This window comes from Squalius cephalus, assembly GCF_949319135.1.
Source record: "Squalius cephalus genome assembly, chromosome: 25".
NCBI lineage: Eukaryota > Metazoa > Chordata > Actinopteri > Cypriniformes > Leuciscidae > Squalius > Squalius cephalus.
In genome coordinates, this window is record NC_137146.1 from 79,045 (window position 1) to 103,681 (window position 24,637).

The 24,637-nt window shown below is 47.2% G+C and overlaps 2 protein-coding genes across 2 annotated transcripts in view; one reads left to right on the forward strand and one right to left on the reverse strand.

The window, feature by feature from the left end:
* Nucleotides 1–268: 268 nt before the first annotated feature.
* On the forward strand, nt 269–18,106 carry pigm (phosphatidylinositol glycan anchor biosynthesis, class M). The gene is made up of 5 exons (XM_079862439.1): nt 269–555; nt 5,795–6,312; nt 6,479–6,815; nt 15,472–15,573; nt 15,652–18,106. Exons 1-5 carry the CDS (start codon nt 403–405, stop codon nt 15,814–15,816), a joined length of 1,275 nt encoding a protein of 424 aa, XP_079718565.1. The 5' UTR covers nt 269–402; the 3' UTR covers nt 15,817–18,106.
* Nucleotides 18,107–18,986: 880 nt separating this feature from the next.
* The window catches only part of ahrra (aryl-hydrocarbon receptor repressor a), a 41,450-nt gene continuing 35,799 nt past the window's right edge, over nt 18,987–24,637 (reverse strand). Inside the window, 5 exon segments of the mRNA XM_079862456.1 lie at nt 18,987–19,832; nt 19,835–20,156; nt 20,869–21,074; nt 21,804–21,937; nt 23,776–23,905. Of these exon segments, the coding sequence (XP_079718582.1) occupies nt 19,281–19,832; nt 19,835–20,156; nt 20,869–21,074; nt 21,804–21,937; nt 23,776–23,905 (1,344 nt within the window). The 3' untranslated portion in view covers nt 18,987–19,280.

A 24,637-nucleotide genomic window follows, 5' to 3' on the forward strand; every position in this document is an offset into this window, starting at 1 on the left:
AATGAATAAACACTAATATTTAACGTTTGGTAGATTTATTTTTGTTCAGCTTGCGAACGATTCTTATCATTCTTGTGAGCGATTATTTTCGATAAACCATTTAAATAGGTTCGCGCAAAAATGGAATGCTGCGATATTTAGACGTGATGTTTGTTGTGTTTTAATCAAACAGCATTTACCGAACAAACTACAGCGCAGAAATGAACGACTTAGAGGAAAATGACGCGAAGCTCAAAAGAGGCGGAGTTTCGTCTCTGATTGGTCAGTCTCTCCTGCCCTTCAGTCACGTGGGTTCGAGACGCCGCTGTATGGGTTTCAGGAAGCTTGACTCGCCCCGTCTTGTATAGTTTGTTTGTTTGTTTTTTTGGTTGTTTGGTGTGTGTGTGTGTGTGTGTGTGTGGGATGGATGTTCGGGTGTGTGGGATGTTCAGCGCCGCGGTTCTGTTCCGCCTAGTTCTGCTATGCGTCGGTGTTTATCAGGATCAGAATCTGCAGCTCAAATACACTGATGTGGATTATCACGTGTTCACTGACGCGTCCAGATTCATCACACAGGTGACACTTTTTGTGTTCCCATTTGCTCAAATAGCAAAAGAAAAACGCCACAACAGTGTTTTCACAACTTTAAAAACAGTAAAAATAAAATAGAGAGATTGATAACGGCAGTGGGAAGAGAGAGATGTCAGCCGCTGTGTTAGAGACACCCTCACAGCGCTAGTGTTTTGTAATATAATACAAATAAGTTGTTATAGGCGTTAGGGTCTTTTATTATGACAGTATGCGGCAACTGTACGTTAAAAGCACATCTACACTGAACGATGACGTTCAGATATTCTTTACTCGTATGTGTATCTAACCCCACAGTTACTCTCGACCTTACAAAGACTGTACAGTATGTTAGTATTTTCAAATTACAAATGACTTGTATTTGTAATTAAATACTTTTTGATGTATTTGTGCCCATCTCTGCACACACACACACACACACATCACGGCTGATTTATAACACCGCAGATCTATACTGTGCTGTATAGATATAATTCTGCCATATGAGAAGTACTAATCATGCTTTCGTAAATCATGAGGTATAAATTGTCACAATTATGAAATAAATACTATTTATTTCATAATTATGACTATGACATTTAATGTCATAATGTAGACTTTTTATCTCATGACTTTAACTTGTATTGAAAAGTCAAAATTATGAGAGAAAAAGGTGAAGTGAATTTAACATAATGTTTAAGAGCCTAAATATGACATTTTTTATTACTGAATATGTGTTGTTTCTGAAGTGCTTTAACACATTAGTCGGGTGTTCTTCAGCTCTGGCTATAGAGCTGGTAAGTCCCGCCCCTTCCCCTAACCCCACTGTATAGAGCTGGTAAGTCCCGCCCCTTCCGCGAACCCCACTGTATAGAGCTGGTAAGTCCCGCCCCTTCCGCTAACCCCACTGTATAGAGCTGGTAAGTCCCGCCCCTTCCGCGAACCCCACTGTATAGAGCTGGTAAGTCCCGCCCCTTCCGCTAACCCCACTGTATAGAGCTGGTAAGCCCCGCCCCTTCCGCTAACCCCACTGTATAGAGCTGGTAAGTCCCGCCCCTTCTGCTAACCCCACTGTATAGAGCTGGTAAGTCCCGCCCCTTCCGCTAACCCCACTGTATAGAGCTGGTAAGTCCCGCCCCTTCCGCTAACCCCGCTGGACCTCTAGGTTGAAAAATCGTCAATGCAAGTGAATGTGAGAAAATAATTATTTTCTGGTCCCGTTTGAATTGTGCCATGAATGTGAACATATGTTGTCTGTGAATTTTTTATATAATCTTTCATGTTACGAGTTTGACAGTATATGGTATGATTCTTCGGCTAGCAGTTGTGGAAAAGACATAACGAGAAAGACTACATGTCGCCTATGTGACGTCACCCCATAAAGTTGACTTACCCGCGGTTTTCGCCAACCTCGACGATTCTGTCCTCTCCCTGAAAGAAGGCGGTGAAGTGCACCAAAGACACAGCCATGTTTAGCGGGATCCGTGAGCTAGTGTCCGTGTGCGAGTGCTGGTGACGTTTCAAACGCGTCGAAAGCAGCGAAGAGTTGTAGTCCACAAAGTGCTCTCACACAAAGTCTAACCGTATCAAACTTCTACCCGCTAAATTGTAGCATTCTTTACACAAAAAGTTATATTAAAAATTCACAGACAACATATGTTCACATTCATGGCACAATTCAAACGGGACCAGAAAATAATTATTTTCTCACATTCACTTGCATTGACGATTTTTCAACCTAGAGGTCCAGCAGGGTTAGCGGAAGGGGCGGGACTTACCAGCTCTATACAGTGGGGTTAGCGGAAGGGGCGGGACTTACCAGCTTTATACAGTGGGGTTAGCGGAAGGGGCGGGACTTACCAGCTCTATACAGTGGGGTTAGCGGAAGGGGCGGGACTTACCAGCTCTATACAGTGGGGTTAGCGGAAGGGGCGGGACTTACCAGCTCTATACAGTGGGGTTAGCAGAAGGGGCGGGACTTACCAGCTCTATACAGTGGGGTTAGGGGAAGGGGCGGGACATACCAGCTCTATACAGTGGGGTTAGCGGAAGGGGCGGGACTTACCAGCTCTATACAGTGGGGTTAGCGGAAGGGGCGGGACTTACCAGCTCTATACAGTGGGGTTAGCGGGAGGGGCGGGACTTACCAGCTCTATACAGTGGGGTTAGCAGAAGGGGCGGGACTTACCAGCTCTATACAGTGGGGTTAGCGGAAGGGGCGGGACTTACCAGCTCTATACAATGGGATTCGCGGAAGGGGCGGGACTTACCAGCTCTATACAGTGGGGTTAGCGGAAGGGGCGGGACTTACCAGCTCTATACAGTGGGGTTAGCGGAAGGGGCGGGACATACCAGCTCTATACAGTGGGGTTCGCGGAAGGGGCGGGACTTACCAGCTCTATACAGTGGGGTTAGCGGAAGGGGCGGGACTTACCAGCTCTATACAGTGGGGTTAGCGGAAGGGGCGGGACTTACCAGCTCTATACAGTGGGGTTAGCGGAAGGGGCGGGACTTACCAGCTCTATACAGTGGGGTTAGCGGAAGGGGCGGGACTTACCAGCTCTATACAGTGGGGTTAGCGGAAGGGGCGGGACTTACCAGCTCTATACAGTGGGGTTAGCGGAAGGGCGAGACTTACCAACTCTATACAGTGGGGTTAGCGGAAGGGGCGGGGCTTACCAGCTCTATACAGTGGGGTTAGCGGAAGGGGCGGGACTTACCAGCTCTATACAGTGGGGTTCGCGGAAGGGGCGGGACTTACCAGCTCTATACAGTGGGGTTCGCGGAAGGGGCGGGACTTACCAGCTCTATACAGTGGGGTTAGGGGAAGGGGCGGGACTTACCAGCTCTATACAGTGGGGTTAGCGGAAGGGGCGGGACTTACCAGCTCTATACAGTGGGGTTAGCGGAAGGGGCGAGACTTACCAACTCTATACAGTGGGGTTAGCGGAAGGGGCGAGACTTACCAACTCTATACAGTGGGGTTAGCGGAAGGGGCGGGACTTACCAGCTCTATACAGTGGGGTTAGCGGAAGGGCGAGACTTACCAACTCTATACAGTGGGGTTCGCGGAAGGGGCGGGACTTACCAGCTCTATACAGTGAGGTTAGCGGAAGGGGTGGGACTTACCAGCTCTATACAGTGGGGTTAGCGGAAGGGGCGGGACTTACCAGCTCTATACAGTGGGGTTAGCGGAAGGGGCGGGACTTACCAGCTCTATACAGTGGGGTTAGCGGAAGGGGCGGGACTTACCAGCTCTATACAGTGGGGTTCGCGGAAGGGGCGGGACTTACCAGCTCTATACAGTGGGGTTAGCGGAAGGGGCGGGACTTACCAGCTCTATACAGTGGGGTTAGCGGAAGGGGCGGGACTTACCAGCTCTATACAGTGGGGTTAGCGGAAGGGCGAGACTTACCAACTCTATACAGTGGGGTTAGCGGAAGGGGCGGGACTTACCAGCTCTATACAGTGGGGTTAGCGGAAGGGGCGGGACTTACCAGCTCTATACAGTGGGGTTAGCGGAAGGGGCGGGACTTACCAACTCTATACAGTGGGGTTAGCGGAAGGGGCGGGACTTACCAGCTCTATACAGTGGGGTTAGCGGAAGGGGCGGGACTTACCAGCTCTATACAGTGGGGTTAGCGGAAGGGGCGGGACTTACCAGCTCTATACAGTGGGGTTAGCGGAAGGGGCGGGACTTACCAGCTCTATATAAGAGATAACCCGTCAGTTCTCGTCCATCGGTTCACTCGACGCTGCGTAGCGATGGCGCTAACAGCGGTGCTGATCGCCTGAACCCGTCGAGTATCTTATATGAACCTATGAAAGAGAACATGGGTCACGCAAGTAACCCGAGACGATTTTATACTTCCATACTTAACAAACATGCAGACGAAATGCTTTAAAGGTCCAATATGTAACAATTTTGTAATAAAATTTCCGAAAATAACTTGCACAGTGTGATATATTTCCTCCAGTTGTGTACTTACAATATCTCAAAAGTCTCCAAAGATTTTTTATTTCAGAGAAATTCCGATTTTAGATAACTGTCCGTCCTGGAAAAGAAATGTCGCCTCTCAGTGACGCAATGTCCGCACTATCCTTCCCGGTGTGGTGGAATATCACATGGTCCACACCGGAAAGGATTGTGCGGTCAAATGCGGAAGTGGTGGTTATAGCGTTATAGCCATAGACTGTATGGTTATCGTTGTTATGGATCACGATTACTCTTTGGCGAGTATTGAAGTGCCAACAAAAGAAAGCGTCCATATTCGGATACACGCAGACTGTGTGACAAACGGAGGAATAAAACCCGGATAAATATCGGCCAGGCGTTTTCGAGATGGAGAGAGCGGCGCGACAATCTTGGACTTGACAGAGACTCTGCTCTCGCGAGTGTATTGATAGACAGGTTAGCAAATCAATTATTTTTGTATTGTACAAGTAACGTAATAGTTACAGTAAAGATGATTTTAATAGATATGACTTACACCACATGCCTGTACATTCTGTCACTGTAGCATTTTTTATGTGTTTCCCTGCAACACATGCAACTGTCAATAATAGCACTTATAAACAAAGTTATATTGCTCTTTGTACTTCGGTAAGGCCTTTTATCACGTGTGGTGACCGAGATTATGGCAGTACAATTAAATACAATCGGATATGTGTTGTTAAAAAAATATATTTAGTCATTACTTGCAAATGTTCGTTCAAATATAGGCCTACTTTAGAACGATTGGTTTGAACACGTTAAACAACACGGCATTAACCATAAACACGTAAAACTGCACAACATTAACCCAACAAATCATTTGACAAATAGCTGTAAGTTGTAACGGGATAATATAGCATAACATTTCACGTTCCTTGCAGTTCATTAATTATGATGACATAAAATAATACGATCAGACATACAGGTAATACAAAAATGAATAAATGACCTCATCCGTGATCATGATTCATTAATTCCATTTAGATACATCGCTAGATGGTGAAAACGCATTAAAAACGACATCTCCCATCGTCACCTCCTTCATAGTGTCATCAAGCTTCGCCTTTGTTATTGTTGGAAACTGCGCCCTCTTGTGGTCAAAATATTTTACATATTGGAGCTTTAATAAAACAAGTGTTTAGTCTAACAATGATGTAATGAACTCTGAACCTTGAACCAAGGCTTATGTTGTGGGAATGGGCTCCGGTTGAAAGAGGAAGGTCAGGGGTCAGTGACCGTGCCGTGTGTTTGCAGGGCGAGAGTCCGTACCGCAGATCCACGTTCCGCTACACGCCCGTGCTAGCGCTGATGCTAACGCCTAACGTGCTGCTGACGGCTCACTTCGGGAAGCTGCTGTTCTGCGGCTGCGACCTGCTGTCGGGCTGGCTGCTGCTGCGGCTGCTAGCGCTGCGCGGGACGTCCCGCGGCTCGGCCCTCGTGTGCTGCGGCCTGTGGCTCCTGAACCCGCTGCCGGCCGGCGTGTCGACGCGAGGGAACGCCGAGTCTGTGCTAGCGGCGCTGGTTCTGTCCACGCTGCTGTGCCTGGAGTGCCGGAGACTCGCGGCCGCCGCGCTCCTGTTCGGCCTCTCCGTGCACATGAAGATCTACCCGCTCACGTACGCGCTGCCCATCGCGCTGTCTCTGGCCGAGGCCCCGTCCCGGGAGCGAGGGCTGGTCCCGAACCTCGTCCGGCTCTTCAACAGGGATCTGCTGCTGTTCGCTGCCGTCTCCGGATCCGTGTTCATGGCTCTGAACGGGACCTTCTACTGCATGTATGTTAAAAGCATCCCATGATGCACCAATATAGACAGTTTCATTTTTCATGTGTGTCTCTACATCATTCCCAGACATCCATTAATTATTTCCCAGTCACTGCTCTATTATTCTAGCATAAGGAATATGATAATATAGCGATCAGTTCTGTCCTGTGTTCCTCAGTTACGGCTGGGATTTCCTCCACGAGTCGTATCTGTACCATGTGACTCGCAGAGACATCCGGCACAACTTCTCTCCGTACTTCTACATGCTGTACCTGACGGCGGAGGGCAGCGGGACGGGGAGCGGGATCTGGAGCGGGATCTGGAGCGGGATCTGGAGCGGGAGCTGGAGCGGGATCTGGAGCGGGAGCTGGAGCGGGAGTCTGGCGCTGGTGCTGTTCGTGCCGCAGCTGCTGCTGGTTCTGCTGTCCTCGCTGGCCTTCCGCTCCGACCGGCCCTTCTGCTGCTTCCTCCACACCGCCGTCTTCGTCAGCTTCAACAAGGTGTGCACCTCACAGGTACGGGAACACCTAACCCTAACTGGTCTGAGGCTCATGTGTAGGGATGGGTACCGAAACCCGGTATTAAACGGGCCCCGGTGCTGAATTTTGAAAGACCGCTGGATCGATAAGCTCGGACGTTATCGGTTCTGCTGTCGGTACTGGAGAAATTAAGAAAGTACACGTGCTATATATTATTACTATTAAGAAATTATTATCTTGCAAAATTAATCTCGCCAGCCACTTCTATATATAATAATATTGAACCCTTTGTCTGTGATGCATTTTTGCTAAAGAGAGAGAGTGTGTGTGAGAGAGAGAGAGAGTGTGTGTGAGAGAGAGAGAGAGTGTGTGTGTGTGAGAGAGAGAGCGATCTTTCACGCGGAGCCACGGCGCGCACATCACAACAGCCCTGCTTAATGAGTGACGATGAGGACAGAACTAAACATTCAAACGGTTACACTTTAGATCTTTGATATCAAACTAATTTTATTTTAGATTTTGTCTTCCAATGATTATAAAAAAGAAGATATTTGAGGTATAACCATTAAAAACTAAAGCCGCATTCTCTCCAGCGCAGCTTCCTTCCCCTCACAGCGGTGCGCTGTCATTTCTCCCTAAAACCCAAACGTAGCGTCAGAATCTGCATGATCGGTGACTGTTGTAAAATGTAGTCTATACTGTTGCTAAACTGCGGGACATGTTTGATAATAAAAGGCTATTAAAAGTACCAAAATTGACGCAATAGACGCTGTTCCAAATGCGGCGCGCGCTCCGAAACACACCACAACGAGACAAGCAACGTATATTTTGGGCTTCGTGTGCGCATCTAAACGATCAAATATACACACAAATATGTAAAAATGGCTTGGAGATTCACTTAAACACAGTTTATGTCTTAAATGGACTTAAATAGTTGGGAGAAAATATGATGCGTAATATGAATAGATCTGCATTTGGTCTTAAAGAGGCAGCAGTCTAATAATCCTGCTGACGATTGCTCCATTAATGTGAATCAAACAACAAAAGGCAAAGAGAAAATCTGTCGCAGCTCTTGAAGCTTTAATCTATCTATGATAAACTATGCAGTGTTATTTTACATCTGACTTTATTAGATATCTTTTTAGCCCATATTACTCCGGAACAGTAATGCCAGTAGACATTACTGAAATTAAAGCACTGGGTATATAATTTGTATATTTGTTTTATTGTATACTTTTTTTTGTTTGACCATGTGTTAGTACTGTTTTTGGTGTCCTATGTCTTCTGTATATAAAGCACTAAAGCCTGCACCCTTCTGCATAACATACATGTGTTATTTGTTTTGTTAAAGCATTGCTTTTTCTTTTGCTATAGATATTTATTTAACATTTCAAAATATAAAGCAATATTAATTATGTTCTAAATTATTTTTTTCCCCTTTTTTTTAATATAACAAAAAGAACCGATAAGAATACCGTTAAAGTACCGGATCGATAAAGAGTATCGGTAAGAGTAGTAATACCGTTAAAACCTTAACGATACCCATCCCTACTCATGTGTGTGTGTGTGTGTGTGTGTGTCCTTCCTCTGGTACCTGTGTCTGAGGCTCGTGTGTGTGTGTTATGGAACGCCGTTGGGGACAATACTTATTATATGCAACGCGTGAAATTTGGACGCATTAACACGCACAGTTTGTACGCGTAAATACGAAGTATATGTTCGGGTGTCGCGTCAGACCGCACAACAGCCAATAGTGTTGCTCTATTTAGGATTTCATTTGCATTTGTGATGCGATGGCACGTTGCTGTATACATATATAAACATCAGACGACATTTCTTTCCGTGAGGGATGATGTGCTGTTAGGTAAGCAAATACCTATGCAAACGTCACACGTAACATTTGTTCGTGAATGAGATCGTAATTTTACGTTGGCATGTACATAGGCAAGCGTAAAACTTTAGAGTCAATGATGCATTTATACGTTGGTTGTGATGTCAGTGCTGTGTCATGCTGTGGCATCTCATCCCGTTTGTACTCATGCAGGTTTTTTGTCTCCGGTAACGTGGAAAAGTGGATTGCTGATGGAGTTTTCGGTTCCTTGCCACTGTTGCCTTTGGCTTGCTCAGTTGGGGATATTTTGGGAATATTTAATTTAATTTTATCAATCAATAAATTTACACTAGAAACCTTGTTGTGTTATTTTGGTTTATGCTGTGAAGCTGCTTTGACGCAATCTGTATTGTGAAAAGCGCTATATAAATATACTTGACTTGACTTGACTCTCTACGATGGCTCTTAGAATTTTTGATTAAACTGTCAAAGAACTTTTACAGACTGCGTTCAGTTGGCATCCTCTTATAACAGGCTATATGTATAACATATGTTAACATATACAACATACAACACTGGATACGGCCATAGCCAGGGTTTAATAATTAGTGAGGTCCACGGTGGGGTGTCAATAATTATACATAATAGTGCCAATAAATGCCATAAATCATTCAACTTCAGAATACAAAGCACCAGTATCCTATGACAATTTACAAATATTTATTCAACATTTAAACATCACATATATTGTGGGAAATGCAAGAGTCAGTACAACACAACTCAATATTTTTTATGCCTAATATTTGAAGTAAAAAATAAAAACTTTTTTCAGGCGTCTCCCATCCATGTCGCACATCAAATAAGACTCAGAAATATTACACGTTCAAAAATGTCATGTTTACACGACGAAAACGTTCGTCTAGAAACACGTAAAAAAATACACGGCCATAAATGTTGCGTTAAGGCGATACAAACGATCGTGTCTTTAAATAACATGACAAAAAACTTCGCGTTTAGACGTACAAAACGTTCGCGTTTACACGGACCAAAAAGACGCGTACAAACTGTGCGTGTTAATGCGTCCAAATTTCACGCGTTGCATATAATAGGTATTGTCCCCAACGGCGTTCCATAGTGTGTGTGTGTGTGTGTGTGTGTGTGTGTGTGTGTGTGTGTGTGTGTGTGTGTGTGTGTGTGTGTGTGTGTGTGTCCTTCCTCTGGTACCTGTGTCTGAGGCTCGTGTGTGTGTGTGTGTGTGTGTGTGTGTGTGTGTGTGTGTGTGCAGTATTTCCTCTGGTACCTGTGTTTAAAGGAGAACTCCGGTCAATTTTAACATTGAGCTCATTTTTTTGTAAATTTGGAGTTCGAGTTCGGGCGCATGATCGTACGTACTAAACCAATGCGCCCGAACTCGACAATCGACTACTGTGGACTTCAGCCGAAAACAGGATGTAAACACAGGTATGTGCACTGGCTGAAATAACATCATTTTTATTCATATCTTTCACATCTACTGCAGTCAGATTCACTCGTGTTCACTCCGAAGGAATCACTCACATGACCTGTGCACTTGTAATGACACATCAAGGATGTTAAGAGGCTAAAAGCAGGTTTAAAACTTGCCCCATTGAAGTCAACAGGGTGCAAATTTTAAAAAGAGGATAACACGGTGTAGGCAACACCGATTTCTGTCCTTGTTCTCTGTATTGACAGCACTCCAAATGTACAAATAAATGAGCTCAATGTTAAAATTGACCGGAGTTCTCCTTTAAGGCTCGTGTGTGTGTGTGTGTGTGTGTGTGTGTGTGTGTGTGTGTGTGTGTGCAGAACTTCCTCTGGTACCTGTGTCTGAGGCTTGTGTGTGTGTGTGTGTGTGTGTGTGTGTGTGTGTGTGTGTGTGTGTGTGTGTGTGTGTGTGTGTGTGCAGTACTTCCTCTGGTACCTGTGTCTGAGGCTCGTGTGTGTGTGTATGTGTGTGTGTGTGTGTGTGTGTGTGTGTGTGTGTGTGTGTGTGTGTGTGCAGTACTTCCTCTGGTACCTGTGTCTGAGGCTCGTGTGTGTGTGTGTGTGTGTGTGTGTGTGTGTGTGTGTGTGTGCAGTACTTCCTCTGGTACCTGTGTCTGAGGCTCGTGTGTGTGTGTATGTGTGTGTGTGTGTGTGTGTGTGTGTGTGTGTGTGTGTGTGTGCAGTACTTCCTCTGGTACCTGTGTCTGAGGCTCGTGTGTGTGTGTGTGTGTGTGTGTGTGTGTGTGTGTGTGTGTGTGTGTGTGTGTGTGTGTGTGTGTGTGTGTGTGTGCAGTACTTCCTCTGGTACCTGTGTCTGAGGCTCGTGTGTGTGTGTGTGTGTGTGTGTGTGTGTGTGTGTGTGTGTGCAGTACTTCCTCTGGTACCTGTGTCTGAGGCTCGTGTGTGTGTGTGTGTGTGTGTGTGTGTGTGTGTGTGCAGTACTTCCTCTGGTACCTGTGTCTGAGGCTCGTGTGTGTGTGTATGTGTGTGTGTGTGTGTGTGTGTGTGTGTGTGTGTGTGTGTGTGCAGTACTTCCTCTGGTACCTGTGTCTGAGGCTCGTGTGTGTGTGTGTGTATGTGTGTGTGTGTGTGTGTGTGTGTGCAGTACTTCCTCTGGTACCTGTGTCTGAGGCTCGTGTGTGTGTGTGTGTGTGTGTGTGTGTGTGTGTGTGCAGTACTTCCTCTGGTACCTGTGTCTGAGGCTCGTGTGTGTGTGTATGTGTGTGTGTGTGTGTGTGTGTGTGTGTGTGTGTGTGTGCAGTACTTCCTCTGGTACCTGTGTCTGAGGCTCGTGTGTGTGTGTGTGTGTGTGTGTGTGTGTGTGTGTGTGCAGTACTTCCTCTGGTACCTGTGTCTGAGGCTCGTGTGTGTGTGTGTGTGTGTGTGTGTGTGTGTGTGTGCAGTACTTCCTCTGGTACCTGTGTCTGAGGCTCGTGTGTGTGTGTATGTGTGTGTGTGTGTGTGTGTGTGTGTGTGTGTGTGTGTGTGTGCAGTACTTCCTCTGGTACCTGTGTCTGAGGCTCGTGTGTGTGTGTATGTGTGTGTGTGTGTATGTGTGTGTGTGTGTGTGTGTGTGTGTGTGTGTGTGCAGTACTTCCTCTGGTACCTGTGTCTGAGGCTCGTGTGTGTGTGTGTGTGTGTGTGTGTGTGTGTGTGTGTGTGTGTGTGTGCAGTACGTACTTCCTCTGGTACCTGTGTCTGAGGCTCGTGTGTGTGTGTGTGTGTGTGTGTGTGTGTGTGTGTGTGTGTGTGTGTGTGTGTGTGTGCAGTACTTCCTCTGGTACCTGTGTCTGAGGCTCGTGTGTGTGTGTGTGTGTGTGTGTGTGTGTGTGTGTGTGTGCAGTACTTCCTCTGGTACCTGTGTCTGAGGCTCGTGTGTGTGTGTATGTGTGTGTGTGTGTGTGTGTGTGTGTGTGTGTGTGTGTGTGTGTGCAGTACTTCCTCTGGTACCTGTGTCTGAGGCTCGTGTGTGTGTGTGTGTGTGTGTGTGTGTGTGTGTGTGTGTGTGTGTGCAGTACTTCCTCTGGTACCTGTGTCTGAGGCTCGTGTGTGTGTGTGTGTGTGTGTGTGTGTGTGTGTGTGTGTGTGTGTGTGTGTGTGTGCAGTACTTCCTCTGGTACCTGTGTCTGAGGCTCGTGTGTGTGTGTGTGTGTATGTGTGTGTGTGTGTGTGTGTGTGTGTGTGCAGTACTTCCTCTGGTACCTGTGTCTGAGGCTCGTGTGTGTGTGTGTGTGTGTGTGTGTGTGTGTGTGTGTGTGTGTGTGTGTGTGTGTGTGCAGTACTTCCTCTGGTACCTGTGTCTGAGGCTCGTGTGTGTGTGTGTGTGTGTGTGTGTGTGTGTGTGCAGTACTTCCTCTGGTACCTGTGTCTGAGGCTCGTGTGTGTGTGTGTGTATGTGTGTGTGTGTGTGTGTGTGTGTGTGTGCAGTACTTCCTCTGGTACCTGTGTCTGAGGCTCGTGTGTGTGTGTGTGTGTGTGTGTGTGTGTGTGTGTGTGTGTGTGTGCAGTACTTCCTCTGGTACCTGTGTCTGAGGCTCGTGTGTGTGTGTGTGTGTGTGTGTGTGTGTGTGTGTGTGTGTGTGTGTGTGTGTGTGTGTGCAGTACTTCCTCTGGTACCTGTGTCTGAGGCTCGTGTGTGTGTGTGTGTGTGTGTGTGTGTGTGTGTGTGTGTGTGTGTGTGTGTGTGTGCAGTACTTCCTCTGGTACCTGTGTCTGAGGCTCGTGTGTGTGTGTGTGTGTGTGTGTGTGTGTGTGTGTGTGTGTGTGTGTGTGTGTGTGCAGTACTTCCTCTGGTACCTGTGTCTGAGGCTCGTGTGTGTGTGTGTGTATGTGTGTGTGTGTGTGTGTGTGTGTGTGTGTGTGTGCAGTACTTCCTCTGGTACCTGTGTCTGAGGCTCGTGTGTGTGTGTATGTGTGTGTGTGTGTGTGTGTGTGTGTGTGTGTGTGTGTGTGTGCAGTACTTCCTCTGGTACCTGTGTCTGAGGCTCGTGTGTGTGTGTGTGTGTGTGTATGTGTGTGTGTGTGTGTGTATGTGTGTGTGTGTGTGTGTATGTGTGTGTGTGTGTGTGTGTGTGTGTGTGTGCAGTACTTCCTCTGGTACCTGTGTCTGAGGCTCGTGTGTGTGTGTGTGTGTGTGTGTGTGTGTGTGTGTGTGTGTGTGTGTGTGTGTGTGTGTGTGTGTGTGCAGTACTTCCTCTGGTACCTGTGTCTGAGGCTCGTGTGTGTGTGTGTGTGTGTGTGTGTGTGTGTGTGTGTGTGTGTGTGTGTGCAGTACTTCCTCTGGTACCTGTGTCTGAGGCTCGTGTGTGTGTGTGTGTATGTGTGTGTGTGTGTGTGTGTGTGTGTGTGTGTGCAGTACTTCCTCTGGTACCTGTGTCTGAGGCTCGTGTGTGTGTGTATGTGTGTGTGTGTGTGTGTGTGTGTGTGTGTGTGCAGTACTTCCTCTGGTACCTGTGTCTGAGGCTCGTGTGTGTGTGTGTGTGTGTGTGTGTGTGTGTGTGTGTGTGTGTGTGTGTGTGTGTGTGTGTGTGTGTGTGTGTGCAGAACTTCCTCTGGTACCTGTGTCTGAGGCTCGTGTGTGTGTGTGTGTGTGTGTGTGTGTGTGTGTGTGTGTGCAGTACTTCCTCTGGTACCTGTGCCTGAGGCTCGTGTGTGTGTGTGTGTGTGTGTGTGTGTGTGCAGTACTTCCTCTGGTACCTGTGTCTGAGGCTCGTGTGTGTGTGTGTGTGTGTGTGTGTGTGTGTGTGTGTGTGTGTGTGTGCAGTACTTCCTCTGGTACCTGTGCCTGAGGCTCGTGTGTGTGTGTGTGTGTGTGTGTGTGTGTGCAGTACTTCCTCTGGTACCTGTGTCTGAGGCTTGTGTGTGTGTGTGTGTGTGTGTGTGTGTGTGTGTGTGTGTGTGTGTGTGTGTGTGTGTGTGTGTGTGTGCAGTACTTCCTCTGGTACCTGTGTCTGAGGCTCGTGTGTGTGTGTGTGTGTGTGTGTGTGTGTGTGTGCAGTACTTCCTCTGGTACCTGTGTCTGAGGCTCGTGTGTGTGTGTATGTGTGTGTGTGTGTGTGTGTGTGTGTGTGTGTGCAGTACTTCCTCTGGTACCTGTGTCTGAGGCTCGTGTGTGTGTGTGTGTGTGTGTGTGTGTGTGTGTGTGTGTGCAGTACTTCCTCTGGTACCTGTGCCTGAGGCTCGTGTGTGTGTGTGTGTGTGTGTGTGTGTGTGCAGTACTTCCTCTGGTACCTGTGTCTGAGGCTCGTGTGTGTGTGTGTGTGTGTGTGTGTGTGTGTGTGTGTGTGTGTGTGTGCAGTACTTCCTCTGGTACCTGTGCCTGAGGCTCGTGTGTGTGTGTGTGTGTGTGTGTGTGTGTGCAGTACTTCCTCTGGTACCTGTGTCTGAGGCTTGTGTGTGTGTGTGTGTGTGTGTGTGTGTGTGTGTGTGTGTGTGTGTGTGTGTGTGTGTGTGTGTGTGCAGTACTTCCTCTGGTACCTGTGTCTGAGGCTCGTGTGTGTGTGTGTGTGTGTGTGTGTGTGTGTGTGCAGTACTTCCTCTGGTACCTGTGTCTGAGGCTCGTGTGTGTGTGTGTGTGTGTGTGTGTGTGTGTGTGTGTGTGCAGTACTTCCTCTGGTACCTGTGTCTGAGGCTCGTGTGTGTGTGTGTGTGTGTGTGTGTGTGTGTGTGTGTGTGTGTGCAGTACTTCCTCTGGTACCTGTGTCTGAGGCTCGTGTGTGTGTGTGTGTGTGTGTGTGTGTGTGTGTGTGTGTGTGTGTGTGTGTGTGTGTGTGCAGTACTTCCTCTGGTACCTGTGTCTGAGGCTCGTGTGTGTGTGTGTGTGTGTGTGTGTGTGTGTGTGTGTGTGTGTGTGCAGTACTTCCTCTGGTACCTGTGTCTGAGGCTCGTGTGTGTGTGTGTGTGTGTGTGTGTGTGTGTGTGTGTGTGTGTGTGTGTGTGCAGTACTTCCTCTGGTACCTGTGTCTGAGGCTCGTGTGTGTGTGTGTGTGTGTGTGTGTGTGTGTGTGTGTGTGTGCAGTACTTCCTCTGGTACCTGTGTCTGAGGCTCGTGTGTGTGTGTGTGTGTGTGTGTGTGTGTGTGTGTGTGTGTGTGTGTGTGTGCAGTACTTCCTCTGGTACCTGTGTCTGAGGCTCGTGTGTGTGTGTGTGTGTGTGTGTGTGTGTGTGTGTGTGTGTGTGTGTGTGTGTGTGTGTGCAGTACTTCCTCTGGTACCTGTGTCTGAGGCTCGTGTGTGTGTGTGTGTGTGTGTGTGTGTGTGTGTGTGTGTGTGTGTGCAGTACTTCCTCTGGTACCTGTGTCTGAGGCTCGTGTGTGTGTGTGTGTGTGTGTGTGTGTGTGTGTGTGTGTGTGTGCAGTACTTCCTCTGGTACCTGTGTCTGCTGCCGCTGGTCGTGCCGCGCCTGACGCTGGGCCGGAGACGAGGGCTCGCGCTGCTGCTGCTGTGGATTGTGGGTCAGGTGAGGGAACATGAACATCTCCTCATTAGTGTATTCCTGACGGCGTGAGTCTTCATCTGTGATGTTCCTCTCGTCCAGGCGCTCTGGTTATCGCCAGCGTATTCCCTGGAGTTCGAGGGCCGGAACAGCTTTACTCTCGTCTGGATGGCCGGTCTGCTGTTTCTCCTGATAAACTCCTTCATACTGGGACAGATAATCGGCCATTACAGGCCCATAGAGGCTCAGCGGAAGAAGACCGACTGACAGACGCGTGTGAGAGCGCAGGAGAGTGTTATCACTGTATATCAGATGTACAGATGTGGAGGAGTGTTCCTCCTGTGTCTGCAGATCACTGATCCAGGCCACTAGATGTCGCCAGAGATCCAGAGATCTGATGATCTGACAGTCACAGAGACTATAAGTGCTGCTTTTTAAAAACTTTACAGTTAATACAGTCAGGCGCTCTCTGGACAGAACTTTTACTGGACTTACATTTCATGTTAGTAAATGCTCTGTGATCATGAGAATGAATGAGCCGTTTCTGAGGTGTTTGCAGGGCAGATGTGTGTGTGAGAGAAGCTCCGCCCTGCTGATGATGTCACACCAATGGGAGTGAGTGTTGACTGGCAGTAGGCGGGACCTAAACTGGATTAGATCATCTTCAGATGCTGTCTCACATCAGAACTGTGTTTTAAGCTTTAAATATCTTCTCTGGTGGACATTTATCCAAAATACAGGGCACAATTTTCAAATGAAAAAGGAGAATCTGAAATGTGAAACACAAATGGAAATATTTCTTTCTGCCGTTATTCATAATAAAATCCTACAACACGACATATGCACAGTCTTTTTGTCATACAAGATTTTTATTTTTATAAAAGTAATAAATATAACAGGAAGACCCATATTTGATTGTTGCTGCTTTGCAGTTACAAACTTGTGTAAAACATTTTTGTATCTTCTGTTAATATTTATTGTCCATGTTGAATGCCAGTGGCAAAACGTTGTGTTAAAACCCTTCCTCAGAAAGTGCAAAAGGCCTTTGATATTTATTAAACAATAAATACAAATTGTTGATACAAATGAACCTTCCACAAAAGCCTCTCATCAAACAGCGGAGCGTCACAATGACATCGGTTTGCTGAACGATCCCCAGTAGTGCAAGTGCATTATTGCTTTTATCACGATTATCTTTAATTATTGACAAATACATTAAGGCCCGGTTTCACAGACAGGGCTTCGATTAAGCCAGGATTAGGCCTTAGTTCAATTAAGTAAGTTTTATAATCGTGCCTTAGAAAAAAACATTACTGATGTGTGTCTTGAAACAAAAAAATGGCACTGACGTATTTTAAAATACGCTTTCCGTTAAAACGGCTCAAACACTAGTCTAGGACTAGATTAAGTCTGGGACTAGATTAAGCCTGGGACTAGATTAAGCCTGGGACTAGATTAAGTCTGGGACTAGATTAAGCCTGGGACTAGATTAAGTCTGGGACTAGATTAAGCCTGGGACTAGATTAAGCCTGGGACTAGATTAAGTCTGGGACTAGATTAAGCCTGGGACTAGATTAAGCCTGGGACTAGATTAAGCCTGGGACTAGATTAAGCCTGGGACTAGATTAAGCCTGGGACTAGTTTAAACCTGGGACTAGATTAAGCCTGGGACTAGATTAAACCTGGGACTAGATTAAGCCTGGTCTGTGAAACCGCAGGTGAAACAGTAGTTTTATACAAAGTCATAGATACAAACTCAGAACTTTAGAGCCATTCTCCATTAAACACGTCATTAAACGTTAGGCAGTATTATCAATGCTGAAGTGAATTTAACATTAAAATGTTTAAAAGCCTAAATATTTGACATTATTATTGAATATTTTTTGTTAGTGATGTGCTTCAACATATCAGTCGGGTGTTTTTCACCTCTTGGCTGTTTTATGAGATAGAAGAATATTTCTGTCCAAATATGGAGTCATATAAGCCGATATCCGAAAACAAACTTCAGATGAAATCCTTCAGTTTTTATACTTCAATAATTAATAAACATGCAAACAAAATGCATTAATAAAACAAGTGTTTGGATAACAATGATTGTAATGATGTAATAAACTCAACCCTTGAAATGAATCTTTGTCCTCAATATAAATGTGCATCTTGGCATTTCAGATGAAAGCATGAGAGACTGTCGCTCTCATATGTTTATTATTTTAATTGTTGTTTTATTTCTCATTTATTTCATGTTAGTAATTGTATCCTTGTCCATGTTTGATGAACAGAAATATTAGCCTGACTATATAAAAACTGCATAGAAGAAAATATAATGAAAGCTCAGCGAACAAACTGTAAACCGCTGAGCACCGAAACCACATCCTGAAACTGACAGAGACGGTTTTCTTATTCAGGGTTTTTGTCTTTTTGTCCAGTAGAAATATCTAAACATTCTTGAATCAAGATACAAGCAAAATGACTAGACTAGATATTATGTTTTGTTTTCTGACATACTGATCAAAATGAAGCGAGTTTGTGCTTAATACAATAACAAATATCTGCCAGTGGAGTCCGGTCCTTGATTCTGATTGAGCCGCATTGGAAGCCGTTGTAAATGACTCAGCAAACACACACACACCTGTGAGCGCATCACAATAGTGTTACTGCGCAACTGCCGTTTGTGATGCTTTGTTGCTGCATGTGTTGCTTGGCAGAGTAATACATGTGTTATAATGTTATATTTTTTGTTGCTGGTGTTTATTTTATGACTAAAATAAAAATTTAAAATGAATATTTTTATGGAGTAACCATTTTATAAAAGCAATCAGCCCCTTGAAGCCGTGATTTACAGTGGATTTAGAACAACGCCCCTTAGCTGTGGGGCTTATTGCTTTATTCTGAGACCATTGGCAGATATTAGTTCTTGTTTTAAGTACAAACCCACTTAATCTTGATACAAGATTGGGTTGGGTCAGGGTTAAGGTTAGGGTTGGGTTAGCTAATGAAGCGCTGCTGCATGAAGGCGTACGGGTTGGGTTGGGTTAGGGTTAGCTAATGAAGCGCTCCAGCATGAAGGCATACGGGTTGGGTTAGGGTTAGGGTTGGGTTAGCTAATGAAGCGCCACTGCATGAAGGTGTACGGGTTGAGTTAGGGTTAGGGTTGGGTTAGCTAATGAAGTGCTCCTGCATGAAGGTGTACGGGTTGGGTTAGGGTTAGGGTTGGGTTAGCTAATGAAGTGCTCCTGCATGAAGGTGTACGGGTTGGGTTAGGGTTAGGGTTGGGTTAGCTAATGAAGCGCCACTGCATGAAGGTGTACGGGTTGGGTTAGGGTTGGGTTAGCTAATGAAGTGCTGCTGCATGAAGGCGTACGGGTTGGGTTAGGGTTAGGGTTGGGTTAGCTAATGAAGTGCTCCTGCATGAAGGTGTACGGGTTGGGTTAGGGTTAGGGTTGGGTTAGCTAATGAAGTGCTCCTGCATGAAGGTGTACGGGTTGGGTTAGGGTTAGGGTTGGGTTAGCTAATGAAGCGCTACTGCATGAAGGCGTACGGGTTGGGTTGGGTTAGCTAATGAAGCGCTACTGCATGAAGGCGTACGGGTTGGGTTAGGGTTAGGGTTGGGTTAGCTAATGAAGCGCTACTGCATGAAGGCGTACGGGTTGGGTTGGGTTAGCTAATGAAGCGCTCCTGCATGAAGGCGTATGGGTTGGGTTAGGGTTAGGGTTGGGTTAGCTAATGAAGCGTTACTGCATGAAGGCGTACGGGTTGGTCTTGTTTGCGCTGCTCATCACACAGTTGCTCATCGTGTTCCAGTGTGGAGGATCCATCGGCTCCTGCTTGATGGCCTGAAGGAGCCCGGGCCCTTTGAACTCGTAGGCTGCCTTATAGTCGTGCTGCATGAACCCTCTGTAGTCGTCAGCGCAGGCGTCGGGCCCGTGTGTGTTCAGCGGCCCGTGTGTGTTCAGCGAGTCTCTGTTCAGCACACACTTCAGAGGCCGAGCCGGTCCACCGTAAGAGCTGGGATACGGGCTCCCGTACGGCGTTCCCTTCATCCGCTGACAGGAGAACACCTCGCCATACACCGACTCTGCTTTCATCGGCACGATCTCGAAGCCGCACGCGTATCGCCCGAACACATCACAGCCGTTCTCCGAGTCCGAGTCCTGCTCCACCTTTATGGGCGGCTCCGGCACCAGGTGTGTGTCGAAGCCCTCGCCGGGACCGGCGTAGCAGAAGCTCTCGCTCTTGATGGCGTCTGGGTCGTAGTCGTTGTGTGAGACGCTCCCGTACGTCTTGGGTCGTAGTCGTTGTGTGAGACGCTCCCGTACGTCTTTGGCACGAACGCCTCGGCCCTGGTGCTGTAGTATCCGGGCCCTGGGCGATACGGTTTCCCGTAGTGTGTGTGTTTCCTCACGGCAAGCTCGAGCCCGTGACCCGAGCGGGCCGAGGAGCTTCTCACGGGCCACACGCCACAGTCCAGGTTCTGGAGCTTCGGGACACTCGACACAGACTTGCAGAAGTTCAGAGGCTCGTCCGGCCCGTACTGAGCATCAATCCGGCACTTCATGTTGTCTTTGGAGGGGATCATGTGTGACCGTCTGAGAGGATCGTCTCTGTCACTGCCGGAGACAAACACACACACACACACACACACACACATATAGAGGGATGAATCAGCACTAACCACAACCATGAACCTCTTGAGTTATCAGGCTGAAAATGTCCCACTATCTGCGAACTGGGGGATTTAGCAGGACAAATAAAGATGAAATTCCATCTAAATGGCTGAAAAGAAACAAACTTAAAGCTCTAAAATCCTGAACCCTAAAGAGTCGATGTGGATGGACCGGAAAAGAGAAGATCCTGCTAATCTGTCAGTGGCGAATCACATCTGTAAAGGAAAATGCGTCAAGTTCCCTCAATCACATTCATGGGAGAAACTGTTCCATCTAAACTCCATCATTCCTACATTTGTGCAATATAACATTTGGTCCCAAAATAAAGTAATTATAACAACTATTATGTTCTCCAAATTGTAGGCAGTCTCATTAAGGGAAAGTGTCTAGGTCAAGTCAAGTCTTTATTTCTATAGCGCTTCACAGTGATAAACGGGAAAATAACAGTGTTGCAAAATTCATCAATTATGAGACATTAAATTTAATCTGTAAAGCAGCTCTAAAGAACAGATTCATTATTGAGTTCAGTTCAGCAGGATCAGGGTTTGCACTGTCACTAAACTTCAACAGGTGATTAAAAAGCATGTACATTTCTGCAGCACTAACAGTAACAGTGACCGTTTCTACAACCCAGAGCGTAAGGAAAGAGTCTTACGTGTGATCTAGCGAGGAGAGAACAGGGTTCTTGTGTTTGCCCTTCATCAGGCTGGTCTTCATCTTCGCCTCGGCGCTGGAGGGCAGGAGGGGCACGAGGGGCACGGCCACACAGAACAGCCCCAGCTGAGGAGGGAGACTCGCCCCCGACACCGTCCTCCTCCTCTGGCCCTGGAGGAACTTCAGTCGGCCCTGGAACTGCATCGTCTGCAAGCACACACACTTCAGGTCTGAGCACAGGTTATGAGCGGTGTTACACACACACTCTCTCTCTCTCTCTCTCTCTCTCACACACACAGTGGATGGGGAGGATCAGGAGGCCATGACTGGTTAGGGCCGATGGAGGGAATGTGGCCAGTTACACCATGACTCTTTACGAGAAGTGCCATGGGGATTTAATGACCACAGAGAGTCTCTGTTTCTTCCCAAGGACAGTGTTTCAGTGTAGTGTCCCCATCACTACACTGGGGTGTTAGGACCCACACAGACCACAGCACCCCCTACTGGCCTCACTAACACCTCCTCCAGCAGCGACCTGGTTTTCCCAGGAGTCTCCCATCAAGGTACTGACCAGACTCAACCCTGCTAAGCTTCAGTGGGAACCCAGTGCTGGGCTACAGAGTGATATGGGTGTGGTAACGTCTTCTGAGATGAACGTCACAAGCATCTGTCTAACTACAACCTTCTTATGAATCAACCCTGTTTATGTGCAGCAAACACTCCTAAAGGACACAAAGCCAAATCACACGCGGAGACTCGAGACCTGCAGTCAAAACATAAACATGGTTTGGATTTTTTTCTCTCAATGGAATAATTTAAGAAAAAATCTCATGGAAAACTATCTAGAAGAAGTCATTGTTCAGTCGAGGGTTATGATCACATGTGAGTCACACAGATTCATTTATCTGTGGCCTCTAAACTGAAGGAATCTCTCACCAGAAATCCAGACGTGCTGTCCAGTAAGCAGCGAACTCGCAGGATAAAACATCGGTTCAGGAAGCAGGAGAACTCTGGAGCAACGCCACCCGCCTCCTCGGACTCAAACAACGAGCTGACCACAAAATCTTCACCTACAAGACAAACATGAGCGGCGGAACATCAGCACTGTCTGGCTCCAGTCATTTACACGCGTGTGGCGCATGTGAAGCGTGTAATGCGTGTGAAGCATGTGCTGCGTGTGAGGCGTGTTTAGCGTGTAATGCGTGTGAAGCGTGTGCTGCATGTGAAGCGTGTTTAGCGTGTGCTGCATGTGAAGCGTGTGATGCGCGTGAGGCGTGTTTAGCGTGTAATGCGTGTGAAGCGTGTGCTGCATGTGAAGCGTGTTTAGCGTGTGCTGCAAGTGAAGCGTGTGCTGCATGTGAAGTGTGTGCTGCATGTGAAGCGTGTGATGCGTGTTTAGCGTGTGATATGTGTGAAGCGCGTGATGCGTGTGATACGTGTGAAGCGTGTGATATGTGTGATGCGTGTGATGCGTGTGAAGCTTGTGTAGCGTGTGATGCGTGTGATAGTGATGCGTGTGAAGCTTGTGTAGCGTGTGATGCGTGTGAAGCTTGTGTAGCGTGTGATAGTGATGCGTGTGAAGCTTGTGTAGCGTGTGAAGCGTGTGCTGCATGTGAAGCGTGTTTAGCGTGTAATGCTGCATGTGAAGCGTGTTTAGCGTGTGATGTATGTGAAGCGTGTGATGCGCGTGAGGCATGTGAAGTGTGTGCTGTGTGTGAAGCGCGTGAGACGTGTGATGCGTGTGAAGCGTGTGATATGTGTGAAGCGTGTGATGCGTGTGATGCGTGTGAAGCGTGTGATATGTGTGAAGCGTGTGATGCGTGTGATGTGTGTGAAGCTTGTGTAGCGTGTGATAGTGATGCGTGTGAATCTTGTGTAGCGTGTGAAGCGTGTTTAGCATGTGATATGTGTGAAGCGTGTGATGCGTGTGAAGCTTGTGTAGCGTGTGATAGTGATGCGTGTGAAGCTTGTGTAGCGTGTGAAGCGTGTGCTGCATGTGAAGCGTGTTTAGCGTGTAATGCGTGTGAAGCGCGTGAGGCATGTGAAGTGTGTGCTGTGTGTGAAGCATGTGAAGCGTGTGATATGTGTGAAGCGCGTGAGACGTGTGATGCGTGTGAAGCGTGTGATATGTGTGAAGCGTGTGATGCGTGTGTAGCGTGTGATGCGTGTGATGCGTGTGTAGCGTGTGATATGTGTGAAGCGTGTGATGCGTGTGATAGTGATGGGTGTGAAGCGTGTGATGCGTGTGATAGTGATGCGTGTGATATGTGTGAAGCGTGTGATGCGTGTGATAGTGATGCGTGTGAAGCTTGTGTAGCATGTGATAGTGATGCGTGTGATATGTGTGAAGCGTGTGATGCGTGTGAAGGTTGTGTAGCGTGTGATGCGTGAAGCTTGTGTAGCATGTGATAGTGATGCGTGTGATATGTGTGAAGCGTGTGATGCGTGTGATAGTGATGCGTGTGAAGCGTGTGATGCGTGTGATAGTGATGCGTGTGATATGTGTGAAGCGTGTGATGCGTGTGATAGTGATGCGTGTGAAGGTTGTGTAGCGTGTGATGCGTGAAGCTTGTGTAGCATGTGATAGTGATGCGTGTGATATGTGTGAAGCGTGTGATGCGTGTGATAGTGATGCGTGTGAAGCGTGTGATGCGTGTGAAGCGTGTGATGCGTGTGAAGCGTGTGATGCGTGTGATGCGTGTGAAGCGTGTGATGCGTGTGATGCGTGTGATGCGTGTGATGCGTGTGTAGCGTGTGATGCGTGTGAAGCGTGTGAAGCGTGTGATGCGTGTGAAGCGTGTGATGCGTGTGATGCGTGTGATGCGTGTGATGCGTGTGTAGCGTGTGATGCGTGTGATGCGTGTGATGCGTGTGAAGCGTGTGATGCGTGTGAAGCGTGTTCTCACACCCGTGCCGCTGGGGAACTGCTGATCCGGGCTTTGGGTCGAAGGGTTCATGGCCCAGTGCAGCTGCCGTCTGAACTCCTGCCGGTCGTCCACGTGAATGTAATCAAACACGTTCTGATGCATCACATCCGTCTGAGGAGAGAAAGAGACGCCGTCAACAAGGGCTTGACCATATTCTGCCTTATTTTTTATATATATATATAGACAATTGGTCTCAAAAGTGAAAATTTTTTCAAGCCTAATCATAAATTTGAATGTTAGACTTTTAGAAATATGGAAATATCAATACTATACTTTTATATACAAATATATATATATATATATATATACACGCACATATTTTTACACTATATGTAAACATTGGCCTTTTACAGTGGAATCTGTAGCTTTATTGTGGTCAGACGCCTCAGATTCCTGGATCTTCTGGATTTTCCCTCGCGGTCAGGAAGTGTTAAACGTCGCGTGACATCGACTGCCTAACGCACCAGATCCCAGCATTCCCAAAATAAGCCTGCATGCTTAATTCTTCCTTTTCTTTTGTTAGAAATGACAGATTCTTTCTATAATAGTGAAACTTGCCCCATACTTTTCATACGACAGGCACGCAAAGCTGTCTGAACATTTGCCTTGTAAAGCAGCGAGACTGACCGCGTGAGATCCGCCGCTAACAGCGGAAAATAACCCGCCGTTCCTCAGAGGATAGTTGTGTGTGTGTGTGTGTGTGTGTGTGTGATGTTCTGCTGTGATGTCGTGTGTGTGTGTGTGTGTGTGTGTGTGTGTGTGTGTGTGTGTGTGTGTGTGTGTGTGTGAGATGTTCTGCTGTGATGTCGTGTGTGTGTGTGTGTGTGTGTGTGTGTGTGTGTG

Excerpts from the sequence above, each read along its gene's own strand:
- pigm (XM_079862439.1), top strand. The coding sequence starts at position 403 with ATGGATGTTCGGGTGTGTGGGATGTTCAGCGCCGCGGTTCTGTTCCGC. Across the intron at positions 6,816-15,471 it reads ACAAGGTGTGCACCTCACAG|TACTTCCTCTGGTACCTGTG; the intron begins GTACGGGAACAC and ends GTGTGTGTGCAG. Across the intron at positions 15,574-15,651 it reads TGCTGTGGATTGTGGGTCAG|GCGCTCTGGTTATCGCCAGC; the intron begins GTGAGGGAACAT and ends CCTCTCGTCCAG.